We start from the raw sequence: 27,756 nt of genomic DNA on the forward strand, positions 1-27,756 counted from the left end.
GGGTTTCTTCCAAATTTCAAACTTTTGAAACTCAGAAATTTCCCAATTTTTTTTTTATTTTTTGGAAAATTCCTGACATTAATCCCAAATTTTTTGAGTTTTTTTCTCATACATTTCCGGCTACTGAAACTCAAAAATGTCTTTGTTTTTTCTAAAAAAAAAAAAGTAAAAAAAAATGTCTGAAGTGCTGACGTGATTAATCACGAAGTTCTGAGTTTTTTCAAGTGTTGTTTTTACTTTTCAAAATCAAATTTCAAAATCTACAATACATTTTTGGATTGAGGACACTGAAAAATTGTTCCTGCAGAAAATATGAAACAAACTGTAAATTAGACAAAGTTCTGTTTGGGATTGTTTTCGTTTGTTTGCTTTTTTTTGTTAAAGGTGAAATGTGTCTCTAGTTTACTTTGGGGAGACAGTGTCCATTAGACATCAACAGTTTCATCCTAAACCAACATTTAATCTGAAAGTTAAAGGAGGCAGAACCGACAAAAACGAAACAAACCACCAGACAGAAACTAGTTAAAGTTCTTTTCATCACTTTTACCATTTTCTCAGCTTTCACTGCCACAATTAGCCGCTGCTACGGCCTGATTCCCCCGAGGGAACAATAAAAACTTCAGACTTATCTCCATCTTACAGTAAATGTCAACCTGAGGATGGATGTTTATACCCGGCTGTGCAGTTTGGAGAGATAGCAGCGTGAATGTCCATGTCTTACTTCCCAAAAGATGAGCAGGAAGTCTTTTTCTTAATGTGTTTAGATGGGAGAAGATCCTGAAGAAGCTGAGATATAAAACAATATAACTATTATTTGATGCAACGGTTTTTGACCCTAAAACAAATCATTTACCCACAACCGGACGGTTCTACTAAAACTGGGCCTGAATGATCCGGATCACATTAAATATCCGAACTGTTCTTTAGCTTTCACGTTTCCCCAAGATTCAACAGGCTGCAGAAAATTAGCAGCACATCGTGTAAACACTGCCCCCTGGTGGGCATCAGGCGGTATTACACGCAATTAGTGCGGCTGCAATTGGTCAAACTTTATGTTTAACACAAAACTTAAACACAAACTTAATTCGACTACTAGTAACAAATAACCTTAATTTTTTTAAAAGTTGAGGTGTTTCCCCTTTTCAGTGTAGGTTTTTGTCATAAAATTATAACAATCTACAACAATCACAGAACATTTTGTCATGTAAAGCAGTTTGAAAGATACCCTAAAGAAAATAAGAGTCCACAAGACTGCCATTATTTTTAAACTTTGCACTGTAGATTTAATAAAAGAAATATCTAAAATTAAATATTTTAGAACTTTAATACGTCAGGATTATATGTGGATTAGAAAAAACATTTTATTTTTTACAGCCAGGTGACTTGTATCACATTTAATGTCCTTAATAATCAGCTATATCATATATACATTTTCAGGATGCAGGAGAAAGATTTATATAAACAAAAAAAAAAACATTCAATGTTTTAAATAGGAGCTAAATTATTTTCCAACAATTACATTTAAAATGTAAAGAATGCTCCATTAATTTGGTGAAATTTCAAATTGAGTTTCAAATGAGACATGCAGAAATCAGATATTAGAAAATATCAAAATAGACTCCTTAAGGTTTGTGACTTTAACTGGAGAACTGTAGAAAGTTTTGATTAGTAATGATGAATGTCAGGAAAATGTAACAATAAGAAGAAAGAACTGAATAGTTTCATCTTGTTTGTCCTTTTTGTTTAAAAATTAATTAAATTCTCCCTCCTATCCTGGTACTTTGGTTCTGATTTTAATCTATTGGGGTTTCCTTAACACAACAACAACAACAAAAAAACTCCCAGGAAAACCAGAAAAACAAAATCTTTATTCAGTATGGTCATTATTTATAATCTGATAGGGACGTCATTCCTCGTCCGTCTGAGCTGCTGTAGGTAAAACACTTTCGGTCCGGAACCAGACGGCTTCGCTGGTCTGAGTGGACATGATGGCCCGCTCAACAAACGGTCCTGACCAGAGAAAAGAAAAATAAATCAGCCTAAACACGTTTACACTAGCAAGGTGTAGCTGCTACACTGCAAAAACACAAAATCCTAACAAGTATTTTTGTCTAGTTTCTAGTGCTAATGACTTTAAATAAAACAAAACTAACTTATAAGTAACTTTATTTGCAAGAATTAGAAGCTTGTTTTACGTAAATAATTCCTTAATATTGGGGGGAAAGTACTCGTTACACTGGAAGATTATTTCACTAATAACAAGGCGAGTACTTTTTCATCAATAGCAAGGAAAAATTAAGAAAACAAGCTCCTAATTCTCCCAGAAAAGTTCCCTGTAAGTTGGTTTTGCCTCATTTCAGGTATTAGCTAACTTTTATTTTCATTACAGAGATCAATAACTCATTGAGACATTAGGAATAATAAATATTAATTTCACGGTAAAAAAAAAATCATGTTAAATGACTTTCCTCCTCAAAATTAAATGCTTAGATACAATATATAAAGAAAGAAAAACAAAACTATAATTCTGAAAAAGAAAATGTTCATCATTTAACAAAAATAATTCTGGTAATTCTAACTAACCAAAAACAAGAAGAGTTTATTCTGATTTATCTTCGAATAATGAGGAAAAAAAAGTCTGTCTTTTTATTAGGTGTATGAAAATATTTGGTTTCAAATGTAAATAAAGTTTTTCTAATTTAGGCTTTTAATTAAATGTTAGGTCAAATTTTACTACAAAACTGTGCAGCTTGAAAACACCTAACTGAAATGCAAGTATTTTTCAAATATTTCAATAACTTGTACAAACAATGTAAAAAAAAAGAAAAGAAAAGTAAAAGTAAAAACTCTCAGAAACCAACCACAGCTGAATGAAATTAAACTTCAGGTCTGGACTCTACTGTGACATTAATGTATAAAATAATCTGTGGGAAGTTCTTCAGAACATTAGAGTGTCTCTAAATCATAAAACAATCATTAACACGATGTAAAAAATCTGACTGAGTTTTTCCATCCCTGCTTTCTGTTGCTTTGATTTTACTTTTATCTTCCAGACAAACAGTCCTCTCAGCATCGTGTTTCCTGTTGTCTGCTCATCAGCAGTTTTAGTGTTGTGCTTTTTAAAAATAATTCCCAAAATCCCCTGGGTTTTATTTTTCTTCCAATCACCCACACGCTACATTTCCACGCTCGTTTTCTTTGGTTTTAAGCGTTCATCCGTGAAGCTCCCTCTTGTTTCCGCCCACTCAGAAGCCATTAGCTCGGCTCCAAACGACTCTTGAAACACATTAAAGTAAATACAGAAGAAAGAAACGGTAATTAAACCGGAAGAGAACTCTCGACCCTGTCAAATATCGGCGAACATGCTCTCAATTAATTACAATTAATTGTCTATTAATAGTTTAAGATTAAAATTAGTTCTAATCGGTTAGCTAATAATACCTGCTTAGCTAGTCTGTTGGTGTTGCAGTTTGGCCGCCATCCAGCAGAGGGCGCAGCCGGTCATTTTAAGCAGAGCCGTAAATACAAGATGGTTGAGTCATAACGTAACAGCAAAGAGTAACGGTCCAAACAGAGTCCGGTGTGGGACGGGAAATGCACCTTATGCGGTTCTGCTTTGAAATATAAACACTCAACGGGCTTTTTAAGATGTTTAACATAAAATTTCACTTTAACAGCGCTTCACTTAGCCGAGCTTATTTACGGAACAGCGAAGGATGCAATGGCAGAAAATCGGAGCCATGACAGAGAAAAACTGTAGCATGATGGGGGACAAATTTATGATTTTTGAGGGTTAAAACACTTAATGGAGCGAAGTTTTAACTTTCCCTCCACAACAACTACAGACGGTGCTTCTGTATAAATGAACACCTCACTGTTTCACTTTCAGCTTCTATTTTTCTATTCAGGAACCTAAAAGGTTCCTGTTTAGTTATAGTTAATATCTGTCTACAAAATAAAATTGTATGGGTTTTTTTATTATTATTTTTAATCATAAAAATGTAGCCCTTCATGTTATGAAAAGACGTTTCATTCCAGATGATAGAAGAGAAAACTCGTGTTTAGGAAAATAACTTGACTCTGAAAATACTTGGATGATAAGATATGAAATAATTTAATTCCCCTTTGGGATAAATAAAGTATTTTTCAATTAAACTGGATATATTAAAACAATTTTAATGTTTTTGATTGATTAAATCACCTACGGATTCAACGTTATTTAACAAATTATCTCGTTAATTTGGGCTTCATTAAATATTTTGTTGTTGAGGTAATGAAGTGAGGTTGGAAACTTGTTTTTAAACTGTTTAATGGTGTATAATTTCTTTGTTCTTGTTGATATTTTGTGTTTTTAATGATCATTTTGAAAAGGAAATGACCCAGTGCAGAAGATTATCCTTCCAAAAAATGTAATTTCAGCTTTAATGGGTAAAACAGGGATTCTGTCGCTTCAAAGAAAGTTGTGTGAAATAATATCTCCCAATGTTGAATAAATGCTTAAGATGTAAGATTTTATAAATGTATAAAAAAATAATTTTCTTAATGTATTTGTTGAATATTAGTTCTAACACCTGCGACAAACTGGCGACCTGTCCAGAGTGACCCTGCCTCTCGCCCGGAACGTTAGCTGGAGATCGGCACCAGAACCCCTCCTGACCCCACTAGGGACAAGGGTGTTAGAAAATGGATGGATGGATGTATGTATAGTCCAAACACAGCAGGTTTGATGCACGAGTAAGTAGGAAAATATCTTGATTAACTTTGAATAAAATGTAAAAATCCTGAACATCAGACGGTTTTTATGTGCAGACTTGAGGGTTTAATGACATTAAAACCTCCTCTGTGTTTCTGAAAGCTCAGCAGAGGCACAAATGTTGGTGACAATTTGTACAGATAATCATTAATTAAATTAGTTTTTATCCCATTTCAGCCTCTTGCTGTAATGAGGAGCCATCAACTGAAGATTATACTCCAAATCTTAATAGTCAGGGTAAATAGAGACATCAGAAAAACCCCAGATAACAGGGAAATGCCTGAGTTTAAGGAAACTATTTCCCAGAAGTAAACATGACAAATATTTAGACTTTATCTTTTAATATGAACACTATTTAAGGTTTTTTCTTTACGCCAAACTTAACGCTACAATCTTTCCATAAATTATGCATTACAATGCATGCGGATTAAATTTTAGCAGATTTCATTCTCTCTAAAAACTCCCACATGTCCAGGCCTGTTATGATAACAAATTGCTGGACGATCAACTGTCCCAGCAGTTATTGCGATAAACGGTAATATTGTTGTTTTGAGATCATTTTCCAAGAAATACAATGATAATGGCATAATAATGCAAGAACACATTCCCAAAGATAGCTAAACATTAAATTCTAATCAACATTCAACAATGGAACTGGAAGACATTTTAAATTTCCAAAATAGATAAAATGAGTTATGAAGTCTCTGTAAACAAAATGTTTCTGTAAAAAAACAATTAGTTTTGACCAAAGCATCAGACTGAAGATATTTATCATCCAGTTTTTGGTAGAAAGAGAGAAAAGAGAAAACCTATAAATAATGCAAATGGAAATTATTGAGCCTGTTTTATTTATTATGCAATTAATTGATTTTTTTTTAATGAAAGCCCTACACCTAACTGAAATTATTTGCAGAAAAACACAAAGTCTTGCTGGCTGTTGAATATCACGTTCCTGTCTGTAAATCTAAAATTTAAAGCCCACCTGAAGGTTGAAGCTGCTGAATCAATTCAATACGTTTCCCTCTACAAACCTTCTTCTAAACGGGAAGTGTGTGATTTATTTGTTGGTTTTGGAGAACATACCGAGCCCGGCCGGTCGGTGTGAACAGACATCAGTCAGGATCACCTGCAGGTTGGCGAAGATTTGCTCACTGGGCATGTCGAGCTACACAAAGGTTAAAACAAGAAAAACATTCAATTGAATTTTTAACTTTCGGTCCTAAAGTTCTGCCTTCATCTTATAGGATTCATACAGATTTTTTTTTTATTTTATTTAGCAAATGCCATACTTATGTAGGCACGGAAAATGACAAAAATCTTAATTTCTGGTGTTTGCTTGGTTTTGTTCAGTCTAACATGCAGTTTGTTATCAGTTACCATAGCAACACGTTCTGCGGCAGCCATGTTGGACGTACCGTGGCTATCTGGGTCCTAACGAAGCAGTCGCTCTCCACCATGTACTCATGACCCGTTTTAAACAACTGCAACGCCTGGGAAATATTATTGGTGACGCTACCTGCGGTTAAACAGAAACATTTTTGTAAACATGAAAAATACAAAAAAATATTATAATTCAAGCAGCTGGATCTGAAGTTGGAACCAGGTATTTATAATTTTTATTGATAAAAAGGCAACTTTTTTTCTCTAAGACATTAAATCAGACTAAACTTTTCCTGTTTTCTATTTGCTAAATGTTTAGAATAATAATTTGTAAGGATTTATGAAAATTATTTTTTAAAGTATAAGACTTGGGGCAAATGTTTTGAGTTTCCTTCCAAAATATCTCACAACGGAGTTCAACTTCTTGGCCGTTTTGATATTTTTCTTCAATAATTCTGGTATCTTGATTTATTTTCATTTCTCCCATAATTTACCAGAAGAAAGCGTTTTGCTTGAGGGTTTTTCTTTAAAATACACCCAGATGTGGCTAATTTTAACTGAAATGTTGCAAATTAACCAATCAGACACATACAAAGTGACTGAATCATCATTTCGGCTTTTCTGAGTAAATGTCTGTCATCGTGCTGAACATTTAGGACAAAGATTTAGTCATTTCCAACAGATCTAAACAGGAAAAGTTTAACCTGATTATTTTACAATGTAAGTAAATATCTGGTGTTTGACTGTCTGTTGGTGACAGAGAAATAAAATTTAATTTTCGCCACAAAATATGTCAACAAATAACAGGAGAATATCTGTCCTCTTATCAAGGACTCAGCTGAAAAGGGTTAATTTAGTAAATTTATTGATATTTATTGTTACTCTCATTGAACAAACAGTGAGGACAATAGTAAAATAAACAATCCCAACAAACGTTTTTTTAGAGTTGTAAACATCAGCAAATGGAGTTTATCATAATAATAATAAATTAAAATTGTTATTATGATAAGAAGTTTATCACAATAAATGATAAACGATACAATAATTGCCCAACTACAGATATAACTTAATCTATTTTCTGGAGTTTCCATTAACCTTTAATGATGGTAGAAATTGATGCATTGATACTATAAATACAAAATAAATGTATTAAAAAATTTGCTTAGATTAATGCTAAGAATTAATTGTTTATCTTTAAACATTTCAAGTATTCGATTTTTTAGATCAAGTTTAAAGCCTAAGAATTTCTCCAAAATCTGTTCATTTTGGAAAATGAAACACTTTCTAGGCTTTCAAAGCTGAAAAAACAAAACAACTGCGACTGAATTTTGAGGAGCCTTTGCAATCGTTGCATTGCTCTGATGCAACAGACCATCAAATGAAGGAGCTGAACTCTCATTTTACCTCTTTTGCTCTTTGGAAACTTCTTCCTCAGTTTGTTTTTCAGAGGTAAAATCTTCGTCAGAATGTCAGGAACTGCAACGTAGAAGTCGGCTGAAATCTCATCGTCCAGAATCTGAAAACGAGATTTATCGGATCCTGTTACGCTTTACAAACTGAGAGCTGCTCAGGAGTAAAAACTAAAACTATTCTTTACAGAGTTGAACAGAGAAAACTAAACAACCCACTGGCTGAATGAGCTCTGCTCCTCCAACAACAGCTGCTCCATTCTCCTTAGCAACTTTAGCCTGACCAGAATCCTGCAGAAACAGACAGGAGAGACATTTTAGAAAATCTACCAGAGTTCATTTATTTAGGTGGTTAACATGTTTGTGCAATTTATAACCCGTAATATAAAATATCAGCCACAAGTCAAATCAAACATTTTCTGCTTACAGAAAATTTAAACTATTAATCATTAGCAGATATGAACGCCTGTTAAAAAAAAATAAAGAAAAGACTTAGCCAAACTCTAGAAGACACAGAAGACAATCAGGGCCACTGAAAAAAATTGAATCCAGACTTTTTTTTCTCAGAACTCAGACTTCAAAATTCTGAGGAAAAATCCTAATTCTGAAAAAGTCAAAATTCTGATATTAAAGTCAGAAATTTGACATCAAAATCTGAATTCTCTGGAAAAAAGTAATAATTATGAGAAAAAAGATAGAAATTTGAAAAAACAAATCTGAAATTAAAATCAAAATTCTGAGAAAAAAAAATCCTTATTCTGAAAAAGTCATAATTCAGTCAATCCTGAGAAACAAATCACAATTCATAGAAAATGTAGAATTATTTTAGAGAAAATAAAAGTCAAAATTCTGGTGTTAAAAGTAATAAAAAGAGAAAAAAGTTAAAATTCTGAGGAGAAAAAAAGTCAGAATTCTGAGATTAAATTTTGATGTTAAAAACGCAATTTTGCTATTAAAGTCAGCATTCTGAGAAAAAAAAAGTTTTTTTCAGTGTCCCTAATCTTCCTCTGTAATAACAAGCATTAAAGTCATTAAAGTTTTTACCTCAGTGAAAACCAGAACTTTGTTAATCTCTGTCTTGAAGGGATGCGGTAGATGCACGGTGGTGACGAAGGGGTCGACTTTTTTCTGTGAGGAGAGACAAAAAAAGAAAACATTGTTTAGTTGTTCTGAGCAGTCAGCACGCTGCAGGAAGATAAAAGATAAATGGAAAGGAAAGTGGCAGAAATTAAACCTTCATGTCTCCAGAGTGATTCATTATGTATGGGAACATTAGATCTGTGGAAACGGATGAGAGGAAGCTGGTCTCCGCGGACCGGAGGAAACAAACTTCTGAGCGTTTCCAGCAACCTCCGCAGTGATCGATGCATCATCTGCACGACTCACATCAGCGCCAGTCAAGTGCGACAGCAAAAGCAAAAGGAGGAAATGAATCCAAACAAACCTGCCAAGAGTAACTGGTTAAATTTGGATTTAACTGATCAGAACGGGTCAGGGTTCTCCATCAGAACCAGAAGGTCCAACAGGACTGGGTTTGGTAAACAGGAAGAAGGGATTTCTACAGAACTGATTCCTGCATCTAAAGCTTAAAAACCCAAAATGTCCAAAGCTGCAGTGAAGAGTATCAGTATAATCCATTTTATTTACGGTTTGGGTTGAGTTTGGTTTTTATTCCCGTTTAATTTATTGTTTTTGGTGGTTGTGTTTTACTGTGATCAATACTAATATATAGATATGTTTGATGCAATATTCAATATTCAATATATAAGAACCACACAAGATTCTGGGGGATGTGGACAGAAGAAAGGCTTTAATTGCTCAACCTCTAGTGGAATCAACTAACTCTCTCACTCTTTGGTTGCCTAGCAACAAACTATTGAGTAAATGGCGCAGCAGCAGTTTCAAGTTCCCCCTCCTTGCCTCATAACTGCTTAAAAATGAAAAACAGCGTTGAGTGAATAAAACAGGAAAGGTTACGCCACCAGTTTGGCGGTATTTCAGATATTTAAAACAAAAGAATTATCAATAATTATCAATATCAACTGATATGAAACATTTATATCGTGATGCGTTCTTCAGACACATTTTCCAGTTTCAATGTTAAAGGTTCTCAAAATTTAAGTTTGTTAGTTTGTTACTTTACTTGAAAATAGACTTAAAACGACAATATTATTGTTTATCGCAATTATTTCTGGGACAATTTATCATCCAGCAAAATTATTATTGTTCATTCTAGTAATATTATGATTTTATAATGGTAATATTAAAACTTTATTTGTACCACAATATTCTTATAATATTATAAATTTATTCACATGATTAAAAAAAAAATCTCTGATTTTTTTCTTCATATTGTAAAACGTCTCGATGTGCTGTTGGTGTGACGTTCGCGCTGATTAGATGGAGCGTTACCTTTTTCTCCAGCTTCATGTCCAGCTTCAGGTCGACATAGACGGGCTGATCGGCGGGCGCGAAGTCCAGCTTCTGGAACCTCTTCAGCATGTTGATGCTGTCTGAGGCGCTGTGGACAACTCTGGCATAGAACCGCTTAACATAGACGTCATCCACAGGGACCCAGGCGGTTTTCCCAAAAGGCTTGGGCCTGTCTTTGTCGTCGATGATTCGCTTCTCTTTCTTCTCTTCCTTCTCCTTCTTCTTCTCCTCCTCCTTTTTGTCCTTCTTCCGGGCCCTGCCGAACGACAAGTACCACAAAAGGTTAGGACGGTTGTACACAAAGAAAAAAAGAAGAGTAAATTTCTGCCGACAAAAACTCAGAAATTTTGGACTTTTCAACCTTGAAAATTTCCACGTTTTTGTCTAAAAAATAAATTTGAAAAGTTGAAAATTTGCAAGAAACAAATTCTAAATTTTGAGATTATTCGCAGAAGTTTTCTAAAAAAATTAATTAATTTCTGACCTCACAAAGTAAACAATTTTTGAGGAAAAAATCTGAAATTTTGATATTAATCTCATGCAAATTCTGAAAATAAACTAAGAGATTTTTGAGTTTGAAATGTCTTTTTTTTTCCCTTTTCAAATTCAGAAATTTCCACTTTTTCTCTAGAAGAATTCTGAGATTAACACTTCTAATTTTTTCTCACAAATTTTCAACTTTTCAATTTTTTTCAATTTCTTAGATTTTCTTACAAATTTTGAGATTTGAAATCTCGAAATTTCAACGTTTTTCTTGAAAATGTTTTACTTTTCCTACTCAGAAATTTCTGTGTTTTTCTATTAAATTTTCTCAAAACGTCTGAGTTGTTTGGTGTAAATGTAGTCCTTTTTTCACATTTTTTTATTCTAAGTATGCGCCGTCATAGGCAGGAGGGATTTGAAACCCAGCAGGACAAAGCTGAAGTTTCACAGCAGAGATGCTAACTCACCTGACAGCTGCGTAGGTCCGGATGGGTAGAGTCCTCGGTGCTACCTGAGATACGGCTGAGTACGAGGGACCGCCGGCGCTCAGCAGCTGCTTCTGACATCCTGACAAAACTGAGCAAGAGAGAAAAACATAAAACAGATGAAGCAGAATGTGTTTCATCCAGATTAATCCAATTCAATTCCTTGTTAAGGTTGAGTCACGTCAAGAATGTCACATACTGACTTGGTCTGTGCCACACTAACTCTCACTAGTTTGCATCAGCAACAGTATTGCTGCTTTTTTATTGCATTTTGTTTTTACAAATATGTTTTGATATTCTCCTATGCCTACCTTAAAATTTCTAATTCCATTAATGAAGACTTTCAGGGTTCGTTTTTTTTTCCCCCGTTGCCATGGTGAATCTCCTTATATGTGGTCCACTGTTCAATCAATCAATCAATCAAATTTTATTTGTATAGCACATTTCAGCAGCAAAGCATTTCAAAGTGCTTTACATCATATCAAACACAGAAACACAATGTAATATAGAATCAACAATCAAAACAAAGCATTAAGTCAAGTTCCATCAATAAATTTGTAATTAATTACATTTCAAACACAAATCTAAACAGGAGGGTTTTTAGTCGAGATTTAAAAGAAGTCAGTGTTTCAGCTGTTTTACAGTTTTCTGGAAGTTTGTTCCAAATTTGTGGTGCATAGATGCTGAAAGCTGCTTCTCCTCGTTTGGTTCTGGTTCTGGGGATGCAAAGCAGAACCAGAAGACCTGAGAGGTCTGGAAGGTTCATACAACAACAGCAGATCTTTAATGTATTGTGGTGCTAAGCCGTTCAGTGATTTATAAACTAACAACAGTATTTTAAAGTCTATTCTTTGAGCTACAGGGAGCCAGTGCAGGAACTTTAAAACTGGTGTTATGGTCTCTATCTTCCTGGTTTTTCCTGTTGAGGGCTTTTCTATAAAACTCACGTTTAACTCAGCGCTATCTTCACATACCCAGTGGATTTCTCCTGTTCTGAAACCAGAAACTTTGAGTACCACAGAGGAAGGAAGGTTTATTCAGAGTATCTAGTTTCTACTCAGAGTTCGTAAATTCTGCTTTCTGAAACGATAAAATGAAAAGTACTCACGCAAATGTTGGTTTTTAAACTGTTTCTAAGCTGTAATATCTTCCCCTTGGAAAAAGAACAGCTCAAACAAATTAATGAACGCCCCAAAATAAAATCGTCATAACAACCAAAAGGAGTTTCTGATACAGGTTATGTGAATTTTGTTGCTTTTGTTTAGCTGCTTGGGATGTCATGTCAAACAAATTAAGGCTGGGGCATCAATCTGCTAGCATTAGAGGTCCAATCTCGGATGTATTTCTGGATGGGAAAACAGAACCGGACGGTTTGAAGGCCTCGACGGCCTCACGACCCAAATAATATACCCAAAAAAACAATACGAAATATTATAAACCTGAAACATGCCCTACATAAATCAGGAAATAAAAAAATAACAAAAACTGACCTTTCCAAACATTCCGCGTGCAGGTTGCCATATCTGCTGTTAGCGGTCCCTGTGAAAACAAAAGCCGGTTTTTTGGTTCCGCTTGACAAAATGGTAGAATCTAAATTTTAAAAAAATCAGACAACGGAAGTTTAATTTATCTACTGGGGTTTATAACAAACATTCAGTGGTAAATCACTTACGTTAAAAGAAACACTCTTCCGCACGTTTAAGATCTTGCATTCAGTATAAATTATGTATTGAATCTTTATTCAAAACACTTAAAAGTTTGACATTAAATATTAAGCTTAGATGACTGAATCTAGAATACTGTCAACAATAAACTGAGTGCATATACAAATATTTGGAAGATTTCATTATTATTTAATAATATCGTCAATGAATACCCATCTGCATAATAAAGTTTAAGTTTACTCAAGTTTAAGTATTAAATTCTGGTTTTAAAGAGTCTTGTTCTCAATATGTATATTTTATTACAATACATAGAAATGGTGGCTTGTATAACATAAATACATTTACATATCTCTTCAACTGTCGTTTTGTGGGTTGGAAGATGAAAGGTTTCCAAACCTTACCTCAGGGATATATTTATGAATATAAACTACAGTACCTTTGATCAACTCTCATTTAAAATCTTAAATGCTAAAACAGCTAAAATCTAGTTGTTGAGTTATTCAACCTTACATTTGGATTCTTTAACAAGCCCACACTTAGCATGGTCCTGATGGATATTTCTTTCTTTCTGAAGGTTAGTTGTTCATAAAAAATAAATAAATAAATTTATAAACAAATAAATAAATAAACAATAATAATAATAATTCTTTTATGTTTTGTTTCTAATCGCTAAAAGTTTTATTAAATTTGGTTACACAAGAAACATTGCGCAACCCTTTCGGCGCGCGCTCCGGGAGTGTGACGGGGACGAGCGGAAGTCGCGTTTGTTGTTCTTCCTTCTGTTTCCGAGACGTTCAGGGGTCTACACGGGTTCTAGAGGCGCGTCTACATGTCGCTGCTAATTCCCCTCATAAACCGTCTTCTACCGCACCCGAATGAAGGTAAAGTCCCGCCTCGGTTCGCGTTCACACAGAACACATCCACCCGGGTCGGTTCCGAGTCAGATTAAACCCGCTCCTGGCAGATCGGCTCCCCGGCTGTGAGCCCCTGTGAGCCCGGGTGTCGAGCGCACAGCTGCCGACAGTCGAACTAATCCAACCCGCTGCTTCGGAGGCGCTCCCCGGTGAACGCGGCTGGGTTGTGTTTTTACCACTGTCTAAGTTAATGTGTTAATATGATCAGTGTTATCAATATTATCAATTATCAGACACTTATATTGACTCTGGGGTCAGGTGTGACAGCTGCTAAGCCGAACTTCTTCCCGAACGGGCCCGTCTGGCTACTTTTGACACTACATCTATGTTTGGAGACTCGTCCTTCAGCTGTCTGTGCAGTTGGCTTTGCTACATTTTCTCCCATTTAAAAAAAACTTTCCCACCTCGTAAAAATACAAACCTCAGAGTTTAAGGCGACCATTTCCACGTTTTCAGGAAATACATTACTTTAGTGATTAGTTGAAGTTCAGAGTCTAAACGTGTAAAATTCCTACATGGGTGTGATGAAAGTTTCCTCTGGAAGTGTAGTTCTGTGATATGAACAGATGCCAGCAGGCCACATGTCACCCTGCTCCTTGCTTGTGACCCAGTAATGTGTAAACAGGTTATGCAATTCTTTTCCAAACTTGTTCACCTCGGCCAAACTCATGTCTGCTGCTGCATAAACACCAGTCAGAAAGTTCTGCAGCACTTCTCAGGTTAGTCTGCATGCTGCTGCAAAACGCTCCCATGCTACAGGTGTGTTATATGTTCTGAGCAGACATGCATGTTAAATAAATACTGTCAATTTTCTGCTGGGTCCGGAGTTATATCTGATGTTTACAGCAAGGAGAATAAAGTCATGTTAGAAAAAGGAAGTAATTATTTGTTGTAGAACAGAACAGGCCAAGAACTATTACTGTTTTATTATATATATATATATATATATATATATATATATATATATATATATATATATATATCAGACATCAGACATCACAACATCAGACATCAGAGATGTGCAGTCCTTGGCACAGCCAAGATACTGCGCAGAACCCTCAAGCTCCCAGGCCTCTGGTAGAGGACCCGAGCTCAGAGGATAAGAACCACCCGCGGTGGGTGAGAAGGGAATTTTTATTTTTTATATATATATATATATATATAGTAACAAAACAATACATTAAAATGCAAATCTAGAATACAAAAAGAGTACCTACTTCAACATATATTTAAAAGTAAATAGTAGCCATCCAAGTAATTGAAATGGAATCCTTATTTATTTCAAACAAGTAAAGGTCAGAGAAAAAAATAAAAATAATTAAGAAGAAAACAAAAATATATCAAATACATAACCAAACCTTTATATCCAGTTAGAAAAGGAATGGGAAGAAGATAAATCCTATTAGATTCTACCCCAAAATACACAAGTAAAAATGAGAAGTACTGGAATATTTGATTTAATATCTTAAAAATGATTTCATCAGATAGAGAAAACTCTAAAATTATGTACAAATTCTGTTATTTTAAAGACTTAAAGAAAAAATCAGGCAGAAGAAACACTTTTACAAATTATTTTTTTCAATATAAAACTTTCCAAATTCAAACTTACTGTAGATAATATAGATACTAGGAGAGGGTAAAGTGACAATAAATAGTACTTACTTTATTTTTTTGGTCTCTAAATGGCTCAACAGGTTCAGCAGATAGAAAATAACATCAGAACAACAAAGCAGGTATATGAACAGGAGGTCTCACTTTGACATAAACTGTGTTTATTTCCGGTTTGGTTAAAACACATTTCTTCTTCATTTAATGACGTTAAAAATATTACTCAATTAAAAGTAAAAGTATGTTGTATTAAAACTAATCCTAGAAGTAATTCTTCCCAAAATGCAAATTTAACATTTACCAGATCATTTATTGTTGTCTTGACAAAATTCTTGTTGTTATAAAAAAAAACTATGATTTATTGACTTTAAGTTGAAGCTAATGATCTCTAAGAATCCCAATAACTGAAAGTATTTGCAGGAATGTTGGTTTTATTTTCTCCACTGTTGTTTCCACAAGAGCTTCAGTAAATATAAATACATTCCAATGTATCCTGAAGAAACCTCACATTTATCCTTATTTTATTGATTTCACAAAAGTAGTTCATCCCTATTTTACCAATACTCAGAAAAGCAAACAAGTTTCCTGAAGTATGTATAAAACCTTTTGTGTCTTTACTCATCAAATTATGAATTGTGGTTATTACACACAGTTCTTTGGTGGTTATGGACAGGGTTTTGATATATTTGTAAAAGAAACTTGGTAAAAGAAAAAGTTGAGTTGAGAAAACAGGTTTGTGCAGCCAGAAATGTTCAAGCCGTCCTGGAAAGCAGCTGTTTAAAATTACATCTCCAGCCTTATGATGTATGATTCAGTTGAAGCGGTATCATGCGTCACCCTGGAAAAAACATTGTATTAATAAAGAGCCAGCAGTTTTTCTGCTAAATTCTTTTCTTGAAATCTGTTTACAAAACTTCTTTTTTCTCTCTTTAAAGTTTTTCTCTCTGAATTAAAAGCTGGACTCAGTGTTTTTTGTTTTGCTTTGTTTTTGTTTCAGATTAACAGGTATGCCAAAGGAAAAATATGATCCTCCAGATCCCCGCAGATGTTACACCATCATGTCAGCTGAGGAGGCGGCCAATGGGAAGAAGTCTCACTGGAACGAGCTCGAGATAACCGGTTAGTCCGACTGCTTCTAGTTAACGGGAAATAAATCCCAAAGCTTTGAGTCCAAAATGTTCAGCCAAAGAAACATCCAAGATGGTTCAATCAAACGTAAATACACAGATAATTTCGCAAGCTTGGTTGAACACGTAAAAGCAACTTTAATTAGTTCAGTCACTGCATTCAGGAGTAGAACAGCCAAAGTAAAATAAATAATAAAGAAATTGAAACAATTAAAAAACAATATGTTTACTACCACTTAGTCAAACATGTAAATATTAAACTGCAACAAACAAATTTCATAATATTGTGCTAAAATAAATAAGTTATAGATTTAGACTGAAAAGATCTGTACAAATGGATTGGGCACATTGCCACCGATACCCAATCTAAGTTATTTTTCAATATTGTGACCGATACAAATATTGATATCAGATAGTTGCATCGCTAGGCATGTCACGATAACGTTTGCTGGTTGATAAATTGTCCCAGAAGTTTTTGTGAAAACTGATAATATTGTTGTTTTGAGAGGAATCAACTAACTCTCTCACTCTTTGGTTACCTAGCAACAACCTTCTGAGTAACTGCTGCAGCAACAGTTTAAAGTTCTGCCACGGTGCTTAAAAATAAAAAACTGTGGATAAAACAGGAACAGTCAAGCCACCAGTTTGGTACTATTTCTGATATTTAAAACAAAAAGTCCGGATCAATAATTATCAATATCGACTGATATGAAATGCTTATATCATGATACGTTCTTCAGCCGTATCGTCCAGCTCTACGTCTCTTGTGAAATTCCTCAGACCAGGGTTATAATAGTTTTGGGTTTTTAATTTTATTTTAGTTTTATTTTGTTGTGACTTTTTGTTTGTCTAATTCAGTTACTTTTAATTAGTTTTTAGAGTGCGTTTGCTTGTTTTTGTTAGTTATTATTAGTTAAATATTGCTTAGATTTTATTAATTAGAGTAGTTTAGTTTTTTCATGCTTTGGTTGATTTTTAGGTGTGTTCAAAATATGTATTCATCAATCAAATGACTCTGGTGTTTTCTCCCGCTATTTTGTGGACTAGCTTAGAGGATAATGGATGCTTATTGCTTGTGTTGGGGAAAAAATCTATTTCACATCATTTTGAAAGGCTAATAAGTAGATAAACACAAAACAAAGGATGTTATACGTATAGTTTACCTACAATATTGTTTTTCCCCATTAAGTACCGTTTTTATTTGTTTTAGTTAATAAAAATGTTTTGTCAGTTTTAGTTATCGTTATTTTGTTAATTTTAGTTGACTACAACATCCTCGCATCATCACCAGTTCTTCAGAATCAGATTTTAATGTCGTCTTGTTTGCGTTTTTATTGAATCAGGACGGGTCAGGAGCCTGAGCAGCTCGTTATGGACGCTCACGCACCTCACGGTGCTGCACATCAACGACAACAACCTGACCCGCATCCCGCCGGACATCGCCAAGCTGCCCAACCTGGCCTACCTGAACCTGTCGTCCAATAAGCTGCGCAGTCTGCCCGCTGAACTGGGCAACATGGTCTCTCTCAGGTAGGCCGCCCTGCGCTACATGGCACCTGTCAAACACATGACGGAGCTGACCCAGGGATTCCCACCAGAACCATCACACTGCCTGCATTTCTTTAAAACCCATCATAGACAAGCAGTGTTCTACCCAGTAATGGGCCACTTTGTATATTTGGACTTTTCCTTTTCATCAGAACCTTCATTAAAGAGGAACTAACCCTCAAGTCAGCTTTTTGTAGATAAACTGTCTCAATTGGTTCTCAGGTAAAATCGTCTTTTTTTTAGTTTTATGTCATTTTGTAATGTTACTCTTTCATCAGAAACATACCTGGAGTGTTGCCTTGATTCTTTCATGTATATTTGAGAAATCCATTAATCTCCATGGCAACCATTCAGCTGTGTGAAACGCCTGGGTGGGTCTAGCCCCGCCTTTGAGGCGCAGCCCTCCCCCACTCACTCCTTCAGACTAGCCAGCAGCAATTAGCAAAAACCTGCTGAGCTCATTATATGAGCTGCTTCTCAGTGAGACGCTGGTGAAAACGTTGTTAAAGGGTTAGTAGATAAGTAAGAGCAGGAGTTTCTTAAAGAGACAGAGACCCAATTTCAGGACGTTAAATTACAAAGTGAAATTTATTTTAAGTCATATTAGATTTATATAGCATTTTTTATAGCAACTGAAGGTAACAAAGTTAGTTGATAATACTATAAAATGGCTCTATGTGCCTGGAAAATACATAATACTGTTAATGTTTCTGTGCAAACTGAGACATTTTTGTGTAAATTTGTTTAATTCTGCAATTTTTTGCCTAAAACCATCTCAATGCTGCCCTCTTCAGGCTGAACAGTAGCTACTGCAGGTTGCACATGATACAGCTTGGCTAGCATCGCCCCATGTTCAGATATAATTTAACTTACAAGTAACTTTTCACAAGATATGTGAGCTTGCAAATCCTAAACATTGATTTAGAAAAGTACTATCAAATCATTTCACTAAGACATTTTCCTGTGTTACAGGTGAAATAATCTGCCAGAGAAAAACACATTCAAATATCTGGAGAAATAATTTTTAAAAATCATTTTTATTGCACATGTATCACTCTTTATACAAGACTGCAGTGAAAGTTACATTATTTAATAAGTATAGGGATTTAATCACCAAAAATACGCCTTGAGAAAACTTGAAAATTGCTTCAATTTAGCTTCATATTCCAGTTTAATTTGTAATTCAATCCTAAAGTGAAATCTTGTCACGTAGAAAACAATTTGTTCACTTTATTGCTATTATTGTATTAATCTGTTACTGAACCTTTAATAATTTCTTTAAAATTCTGCAGGGATTTAAATGCTAAATGATCTAAGATAACTAAATAAAGGTTCTAACTCTTCAGTTAAGAACTAGAAATAATCTCATAGTCAGAAATAAAAGCTTAGAGCTGAAGACTAATGCTTGGTTGCTGCTTTTTTTTTTGCAGGGAATTGCTTTTAAACAACAATCTTTTACGAGTCCTGCCTTACGAACTCGGCCGGCTTTTCAAGCTTCAAACTCTGGGACTAAAAGGTGAGACTTCTTCATTCTTCAGTGATTATATTAGAACTATCCACTAATTAATTTATTTAGGGACATTTACACTGCAAAAACAAAATCTTATCAAATATTTTTGATCTAGTTTCTAGTGCAAATATCTTAGCACACTTAAAATAAGACAAAAATATATTACAAGTAACTTTTCAGCCAGATATAAGAGATTGTTTTAAGTCAATAATTCCTTAACAATGATTTAAACAAAAGTATTAGTTTTGCCTACAGGTAATTTTATAACAAGACATTTTCCCATATTGTAAGTGGAATAATCTCCCAGTGAAAGTAGTATATTATTAAATACTTTTCAGTTCATATGAAGGGAAAATATTCATTCCATTACAAAAGGAGAGGCAGATGTGACATTTTTAGTCATCGAAGCTGTTTTAAAACTTAAATATATATATATATAAAAAGATTTGTTTGGCCTTTCTTTAATAAAAAGGAAATTATCTCATCTCTTTATGTTACTCCACTGCAAAAACACAAAATATTAACACGTATTTTCGACTGGATTTACGTATAATGTCTTATCTTATCAATAAATTATATTATTTTATAAAGGTTCACACAAAAAAGTGTTAAAAACAATATACTAAAACAAGATTGCAACAAAAATAATCGTTTAATATTAGTTATTGCTAATATTAGATTTGTAGATTTGTGAGGTTTTCTTGCCAGACAGGAAACTTTACATTGACAAAAAATAAATCTAAATATAACATGATTCAAAATAGCTGCCAGTGATCAGCATTTTAAAATATTAAAAACCATTAAATAGACTCAAATACAGCATCCTCTTTAGGACAAGATTAAAAAATAAAGATAAAATGAAACAATGTTAAAAAATATACTAGATGGAAATGTGTAGTTATTACAATAACCACACATTATAGTTGCATTTTGACGTTTATGCTGCATTTATTGGTCGCAGGAAATCCGTTATCGCAGGACATCCTGAATCTGTACCAGGAGCCCGACGGAACCAGAAAGCTTTTGAACTACATGCTCGACAATCTGGCAGGTAAAACCCTCAGCAGCACATTTAATATTTATGTCATATTAATGTAATATTTATAACCCGCTCCATCGTCTTCTTTAAATAATATTTCCCGCAGTTCACCCAGAGCAGCTCCCCCAAAGACCGTGGATCACTCTGAAAGAGCGAGACTTGATGAGCCCAACAGGTCGGTTCTGGTGGGTTAAACTCTTTAAAAGCGACTCTTCGCCGCTCTGATTACTCCTCTGGTTTCGCCTGCAGCTGTGTTCACAGTCATGTGCTACAACGTGCTGTGCGACAAGTACGCCACGCGGCAGCTCTACGGCTACTGTCCGTCCTGGGCGCTGAACTGGGAGTACAGGAAGAAAGGCATCATGGAGGAAATCACCAGCTGTGACGCCGACATCATCAGCCTGCAGGTGAAGCAGAGTTTATTTAATGTGAAATCTGAGAATAAGTTATAAAGACACAAGTACAGATGAAGCTCAACTGAATGGTACAAATTTAACCTGGAAGCAACAAGATGCAGATGGTTAGTTTTTAAAATGTTGTTTGATACAAAAGAATCTTATTTTAACAAACATCCAGTGACATTTGCTAAAATAAAGTTGTGAAAAGTTCATTGAGAAGAAACAGGATGTTTTTGAAAAAAATTTAAATTGTATTTTTATTCTCCCAAACTAATTAAGAAAACAGCTTTTGGGGGGGGCGGGGGTTAAAATACTATTTTAATATATTGATATATATATATTTGGAAAATAGATTAAAAAAATGTGAGAAAATGTGCTTTTTTATTATTTTCAAGAAATATATACTTTGTAAAAAAAAAGTTTCAAAAAATATTTTAGAAATTTTTTTGCCATAGAAGTTTTAAAATTAAGAAAAATTGTGCCTTTCTTTTTACAAAAATGATTTTGAAAAATATGTATTTTGAAGAAAAAAATACTAAATGTGTTAAAATTTATTAAATTTTTAAAATAAAAAAATGTTTATTAATTGTTTCAAAAAGTACTTTTGAAACAATTTTCAAAATGAGTACAACATGAAAAATTTGCTTTTCTTTTTTTAAAAAAAAATATGTTTACATTTTTTGGGAGAAAATTTAGAAAAATAAGAACATTTTTCAAAACCATATTTGAAAAATATATTTTTATAATTAATGTGGAAAATTGATGCTTTTCTTTTTGAAAAAAAAATCAAACCTGAGAGTTTTTTTTAAACTTCTGCAATGACGCAAAGATCTCTTTTCTACAAATATCTTCAAATACCATTTTTAATTTATTTCTAAACAGGAAAAATAAAAAATATATGAAACAATTTTTTTTTTGTATATTTAATTGAAAAAACAATAGTGGGTCACCAATAGTTTGAATTTGGGGAAAATGTTTGGTTCACCACTGCTCTAAAGGGAAGCGACCTGATCAAACATCAGAACCACCTCCACCGATTCCCAGTGATCCGATCCGTTCAGTAAAACTTCTTCTGTGTTTCTGCAGGAAGTGGAGACCGAGCAGTACTACACCTTGTTCCTGGAAACACTAAAGGACCGCGGCTACGACGGCTACTTCTGCCCCAAATCCCGCGCCAAGTTGGTTTCTGAGCAGGAGAGGAAACACGTCGACGGCTGCGCCACTTTCTTCAAGACCGAGAAGTGAGAACCTCAAAAGTTTTACAGAACCAACATGGAGTCCGCCTGAGAGCTAACCCAGACGCTGCGGATGTCTGCAGGTTCACTCTGGTCCAGAAACACACCGTGGAGTTCAATCAGGTGGCCATGGCCAACTCTGAGGGGTCAGAGGTCATGCTGAACAGAGTGATGACCAAAGACAACATCGGTGTGGCGGTTCTTCTGGAGGTTAATAAGAACATGTTCTCCAGTGGTAAGACAAGATGGTCATGTGACCATGATTTTTATTATTCCCTCTTTCTGTTATAGATAAATAGATTCTATTCACTGTAAGTTGAAATAATGCAATCAAAACGTCTAAATATTCTATGTAATAAACGACTAAATTACTGTGAAAAATCTGTGAAATTCATGTGCAATATCCTGTCTTTCCACAAGGTGGCACCAGAGATTTGTCACTCTGTGAACAACCGCAGTTTTGTTGTTTGCTGGAGAGTTAAAGTGGCCTTAACTGCTGTTTTTGTTGTTGCTCAATATTTTCTGACTTTATGACTGTTCTATATATTTGATTTGAGTTCATAATATTTAGTGCTATGAAGGAAAGCTTTACTGCCAGATACAGTAATAATTTTCTGTTTTTACTGCTTAAAGTTTCATGACACCTATAAAACTTGCTGGAAATTAATTTAGGAAGTAAAAAATCCCCCCACTGTGTTAATTTAGTAGCTATTTCATTTACTTTAGAGGTTCTTGTTGCCTGTCTTTATGTTTATTAAACTATTACTTTTAAAATCTATAATTTTGTTTCTCTCTTGTGAGGCATGAAGCCTCAGGAGAGGCAGCTACTTCTTGTGGCCAACGCTCACATGCATTGGGACCCGGAGTACTCGGACGTTAAGCTGATCCAAACCATGATGTTTCTGTCGGAGCTGAAGAGCATCGCAGAGAGAGCCTCGGGTGCCATGACGACGGACTCCCCGACCTCTGACCCGTCATCCATCCCCATCGTCCTGTGTGCCGACCTCAACTCGCTGCCCGACTCTGGTAAGTCCAGCAAATAATTAATCAACTTAAGGTTAATTGTACATTAATGGTTTATTAGATTATAACGTCCGCTGCTTAGACCTTCTGCTAGTGTTGCAGTTTAGTCTCCATCCAGCAGAGGCGCCGCCATCTTTATTTCCGTTGGTATGGAAACAAAGATGGCGGAGGTATCACTGAGCAGAACGGTAAAACGATCCTAACAGAGTTCGGTGTGGGATTCAAAATGCATTTTGTGCGGTTTTATTTTAAAATATAAACACCTGAAATATACGAACTCGACAAGATCCTTAATTTAACCTCATTCAGTCGAGCTTGATGACGGAGCGGCGGAAACCTGTTATTCTAAAAATGACCGATCAGCTACGAAGGCGAGGATTGGATGACAGAAATCAAGCGGAAGTTATGACAGAAAAAATGTGACGTGGGAGGTTTATTTTTACGGCTGGCCTGAGTTAATGCACTTCATATAGCTACGTTTTAATCTTTCAAGAACAACTACAGATAAGACGGAACTTCTGTATGAATATTTCTGTGTTCTTGGGGAATTAAGTGTTTCACGTATTTTATTCTTTTGTAACCTACGAGGTTTATGTTTTAAGTTTAATAAGGTGAGAAAGTGTAAATGTTCTGTTTATTTGGTCATTCAACTGACACAAAATGTTGACATTTAATGATGTGCTTCTTTAAAAGCCCCTCATGTTATGGAAAGATAATCGACACCGTTTTGATACAAGAGAAAACTGAGGTTTTTAATAAAATGGCCGCTTATTAATTAATTGTTACTGACCGATCAGTATAGATCAATAACTTGCATCCCTAGTTGAGTTAAGAAGACTTCAGTGATTTTAACCATGTTCCACTGATTTAAGCTGAAACAAGAGAGTTTTAAGTTATTTTTGTTGCTTGTTGTTGCTGTGCAGGCGTGGTGGAGTACCTGAGCAACGGCGGGGTGGCTGAAAACCACAAGGACTTCAAGGAGCTGCGCTACAACGAGTGTCTCACCAACTTCAGCTGCAACGGCAAGAACGGCAACTCGGACGGCAGCATCACACACAGCTTCCAGCTGAAGAGCGCGTACGACAGCAACCTGATGCCTTACACCAACTACACATACGACTTCAAGGTAGAAACCTGCTGCTCAGCAGGACTCAGCAGCTGCGTTTCCGTTGCAAATGTGCACAAAACTTTGTCAGTATTCTGCTAATGTTGAATAAACAAAATGTGTTTTCGTTAAAATAAGAAACGCAGTTAAAATCACATGTGAATAAGTTTGTTCACGTGACAAATCTTTTAAAAAACATCCTGCGCCATCATCTTCCTACTTCCTGTCGTCTTCTTTGTCTGTTCTGCCAGTAGTAACATCCGGTTGTTGATCATGTGACTCGTGATGCGAAACAAATGTTTTCATTGCAGTTTTGCAAAATAAATAAAATTTGATACGGCTAAAAAAATTACCTCATCCTACCGCAAAAACTTAATTAAAAGCAAGTGGGTTTTTCCCAAAATTGGCATGTTTCCATTAAGCAAATATATTTTTGTAAATCCAATTTGTGCGGTTATATGGTCAATGGAAACACAGTTACAGTCAGTAGTTTTTCTGTGGAAATCAGCAGTAGGACATACTATATAATATTGGTAAATATCAATTATCGTTATACAGTTGCTAGCCCTGCACCTAGTGCTTAGACTTATGTTGTTTTTCCTCTTCGTGACGCATTTTTTGATTCATGCGAATTATAGACTGGAAAATACGATAATATCAGATATCAAAATTGCCCCAAATTTTCATACTGTTGCATCCATATATGTGACCTAAAGCTGCTTTAAATCTTTGCATTGCAAACCTTATATTGTTTTCTATTCACTCCAACTCTAATTTTTCTTGATCTGTCAGAAAAAAAAATTCTCAATAAAATACTTTTAAGTTTGTTGTTCTAATCTGATAAAATGTGAAAATATGGAAGTGTTATAAAAAGCTTGATTTCTCCCCCTGAATTTTGATCCTGACTATAAAGAAGAGATTCACGTTTGACTGAAACAACTCAACTGTGGTCAGATACTGGACTGTTAGAGAAGTATTGATCAAGACCAGCTATTAGATTAACAAAAACTTTAATTAAGTTTAGATGAACTAAACTTAAAGAAGTCTAACCCGAGTAGATTTATCATATTTCCTTCCTCCAGTTTCCTTTAAATCAACCACTTTAATTTCACATTTGACCTGAAAACAATAAGTTTTGGGTTGAATGAGCTTAAAACTTATAACCGACTGGAAAACCCAAAAACATACGTGTGGAACATCTTTTAACACTTTTTAGTAGTTTTCCTGTGGAAACCAGAAGTTAGTTTGGAAGACATTTTAACCAGAGATGCATCACTTTTTTTTTCCTTTTTTTTTTTTTTTTTTTTACACTTTTCTGCAGTTTTTCAAACTGTGTTGGTGGCGAAGCCTTTGAATCTCGTCTCGCCTCACAGTTTTTGATGCGCTGACATTTCGGCCTGGCATTGGAATGAGTCACGCCGGCAACTTTCACATAATGTGTGGTTTTCTGCTTCGTCTCGTTTCATGGCCAGCAGCTCATCTGCTGGCTGCCAGGTTTTGCTTTTTTCCATTCGGAGCGTCTCTGTAACTTTGCTCTGATGGAAACGTGATGCCAGTTTTTCTCCAGGGTTTTTGTTTTGTTTCTCTTATGTATTGAGCTGTTGCGCAAATTCAGCTTTTACAGGAACAAGGACAAAGTTCAGCTTGCCCACATTAAAACAGAATTAGCTGATATTTAAAGTTTACCACCCTGAAAGTGGGAAGTGAATTCACTCCTCCCATCTTAAATGTTGCTAAAACAGATCGTGTAGTTGTATTATCTCGCTGTGTTTATTTTGTGCTTCCTGATTCGCTCCTGCTTTCTTTGCTAATAGAAACGGCTTATATGAAGCTGAATTCCCCCGAAAAGTTGCTTCAGTTTAAATATTTTTCTGGTTTTTGTCGTTGAAGTTGAGTCTAAAAAGAAGCTGAATCTCTAATAACAGCATTCCTTTAGTTTACAGTTGTTCATTTGTACCAAAGGATTAACTGATCAGTAATTGGATAATAAAAGATACTAGGATAGATTTTTTTATTTCACAGAATTAGAAGTTCAAACTGAGCTCTGTGTAGAACATGTACACTAAGAAGATTTTTTTTTTTATCTTGAATGCAAAATATATATGTTTTTTTGTACAGCTTTGGCTTAAAACTATTGATTTGTTTATGTTCTATAAGCAAATGGCCTTTTTTGAGTTTTTAGCCTATTAGTTGATGCTTTTTTTCCAATAATTGATTCAACACAATTAATAAGATATTTATAACCAAATTTTTTCTAAAAAATTTTCATTTATTTCTAGAAAAGTTTTGACTTTTCAAACTTAAAAAATTCCACTTTTTTCTCAAATTTCTGAGGATAATCTCAAATGTATTTTTGTCACAAATTTTTGACCTTCATACTTCATACAAGTTTCTTGTTTCTCAAAATTTCTTGAGATTAATCTAAAAATTTCAGATTTTTTATTTTTTGTTTAAAACTCAAATGTCCTCCTTTCTTCTGGAAAATGTCTGAGATTACCTTCAAAATTTTGGAGTTTGTTTTAGCAAATTTTTGACTTTTGAAACTCAAAATTGTTTTTCTCAAACATTTATGAGATGAATCTTAATAATATCTACAATGTCCCTAATACGCCATCGTACTGACCCGACCAATGAAGCCGATTCTTATTTCTGTGCGGAAGCTGTTCATCTGTTCGCCACTAGAGGGAGCTCTTTGTGAACGTCTCTTCTGTTCCCGCAGGGTGTCATCGACTACATCTTCTTCTCCAAGACACACATGAGCGCCGTGGGCGTCCTGGGCCCGCTGGACAGCCAGTGGCTGGTGGACAACAACATCACCGGCTGCCCCCACCCCCACATCCCCTCGGACCACTTCTCCCTGCTGGCCCAGCTGGAACTGCACCCCCCCGTTCCCCACGCGCTCAACCCCCTGAACGGCCTGCACTTGCCAGTCCACAGGTAGTCCAGCCTGGGAAAGCCCCGCCCACACCTCTAACCTCACCCACTCAGCTTTTAAACACTGCCCCCCCTCCCAGCTTTGTACAGGACCCTGTACAGCTCACCATCAGACTCAAACAAGAGGAGTGAAGTATTCGCCCGTTTGTTGCTCCTTTTCGTACCTTTTGTGTTACGTTGATTAATTTCCTCCCTTTAAAACGAAGCTTGATACCAAAAATTGGGGATGAAGGTGCTGAAGTGACCCGCCTTAGATGAGATCATGACGGCTCGTTGATTCTGTCTTAGGATAAATTCAACACGAAATTTGACAAGAGACGAGATGACGTCTGTCCCAGTTTGTTTTTCATACATTTAAGAAATAAATCTTTTAAGTCACAGTCTAATAGTAATGATATAAGATACTACAAAGCGTATTAGGGCTGTTGTAGATGGGGAAAAAAAATAATTTGAGAAAAAATAAATTCTGAGATTAATTTCAGAAATTTGCTAGAAGAAAACTTTGAAATTTCAGAATCTTTATTTAGTAAATAATTGACTTTTCAAACTCAGAAGTTTCAGCTTTTTTTCTAGAAAATTTCTGAGATTTATCTTGCAAATTTCTGACTTTTCACACTCAGAAATTTCCGAGTTATTTTTCTAGAAAAGATTAATGAGATTTTTTTTTGTTGCAAATTTTCAACTTTTCTAACCCAGAAATTGTCATGG

The 27,756-nt window shown here is 35.0% G+C and overlaps 2 protein-coding genes across 2 annotated transcripts; one reads left to right on the forward strand and one right to left on the reverse strand.

The window, feature by feature from the left end:
- Window positions 1-1,848: 1,848 nt before the first annotated feature.
- mrpl1 (mitochondrial ribosomal protein L1) lies at window positions 1,849-13,978 on the reverse strand. Its single transcript, XM_023344024.1, has 10 exons — window positions 13,943-13,978; window positions 12,434-12,482; window positions 10,926-11,034; window positions 9,955-10,231; window positions 8,587-8,670; window positions 7,762-7,833; window positions 7,538-7,649; window positions 6,169-6,269; window positions 5,837-5,918; window positions 1,849-2,010 (listed from the first exon to the last, which is right to left on the reverse strand). Exons 1-10 carry the CDS (start codon window positions 13,961-13,963, stop codon window positions 1,907-1,909), a joined length of 1,011 nt encoding a protein of 336 aa, XP_023199792.1. The 5' UTR covers window positions 13,964-13,978; the 3' UTR covers window positions 1,849-1,906.
- Window positions 13,379-27,554, forward strand: cnot6l (CCR4-NOT transcription complex subunit 6 like). Its single transcript, XM_023344023.1, has 12 exons — window positions 13,379-13,488; window positions 16,127-16,248; window positions 17,600-17,786; window positions 19,235-19,320; window positions 20,276-20,365; window positions 20,460-20,528; window positions 20,603-20,760; window positions 21,838-21,992; window positions 22,070-22,221; window positions 22,788-23,012; window positions 23,933-24,135; window positions 26,834-27,554. Exons 2-12 carry the CDS (start codon window positions 16,137-16,139, stop codon window positions 27,053-27,055), a joined length of 1,659 nt encoding a protein of 552 aa, XP_023199791.1. The 5' UTR covers window positions 13,379-13,488; window positions 16,127-16,136; the 3' UTR covers window positions 27,056-27,554.
- Window positions 27,555-27,756: the final 202 nt, after the last annotated feature.

The sequence above is a fragment of the Xiphophorus maculatus genome, chromosome 12, assembly GCF_002775205.1.
Source record: "Xiphophorus maculatus strain JP 163 A chromosome 12, X_maculatus-5.0-male, whole genome shotgun sequence".
Lineage (NCBI taxonomy): Eukaryota > Metazoa > Chordata > Actinopteri > Cyprinodontiformes > Poeciliidae > Xiphophorus > Xiphophorus maculatus.

Bases quoted from the DNA above. Each gene is read 5' to 3' on its own strand.
- mrpl1 (XM_023344024.1), bottom strand. From the start codon at position 13,963: ATGGTCGCCTTAAACTCTGAG. The intron at 7,650-7,761 runs GTGGGTTGTTTA...TCTCGTTTTCAG, and splicing joins GAGCAGAGCTCATTCAGCCA to ATTCTGGACGATGAGATTTC. The intron at 5,919-6,168 runs GTACGTCCAACA...ACCTTTGTGTAG, and splicing joins TTAGGACCCAGATAGCCACG to CTCGACATGCCCAGTGAGCA.
- cnot6l (XM_023344023.1), top strand. From the start codon at position 16,137: ATGCCAAAGGAAAAATATGATCCTCCAGATCCCCGCAGATGTTACACC. The intron at 22,222-22,787 runs GTAAGACAAGAT...CTCTCTTGTGAG, and splicing joins TAAGAACATGTTCTCCAGTG to GCATGAAGCCTCAGGAGAGG. The intron at 24,136-26,833 runs GTAGAAACCTGC...CTGTTCCCGCAG, and splicing joins ACTACACATACGACTTCAAG to GGTGTCATCGACTACATCTT.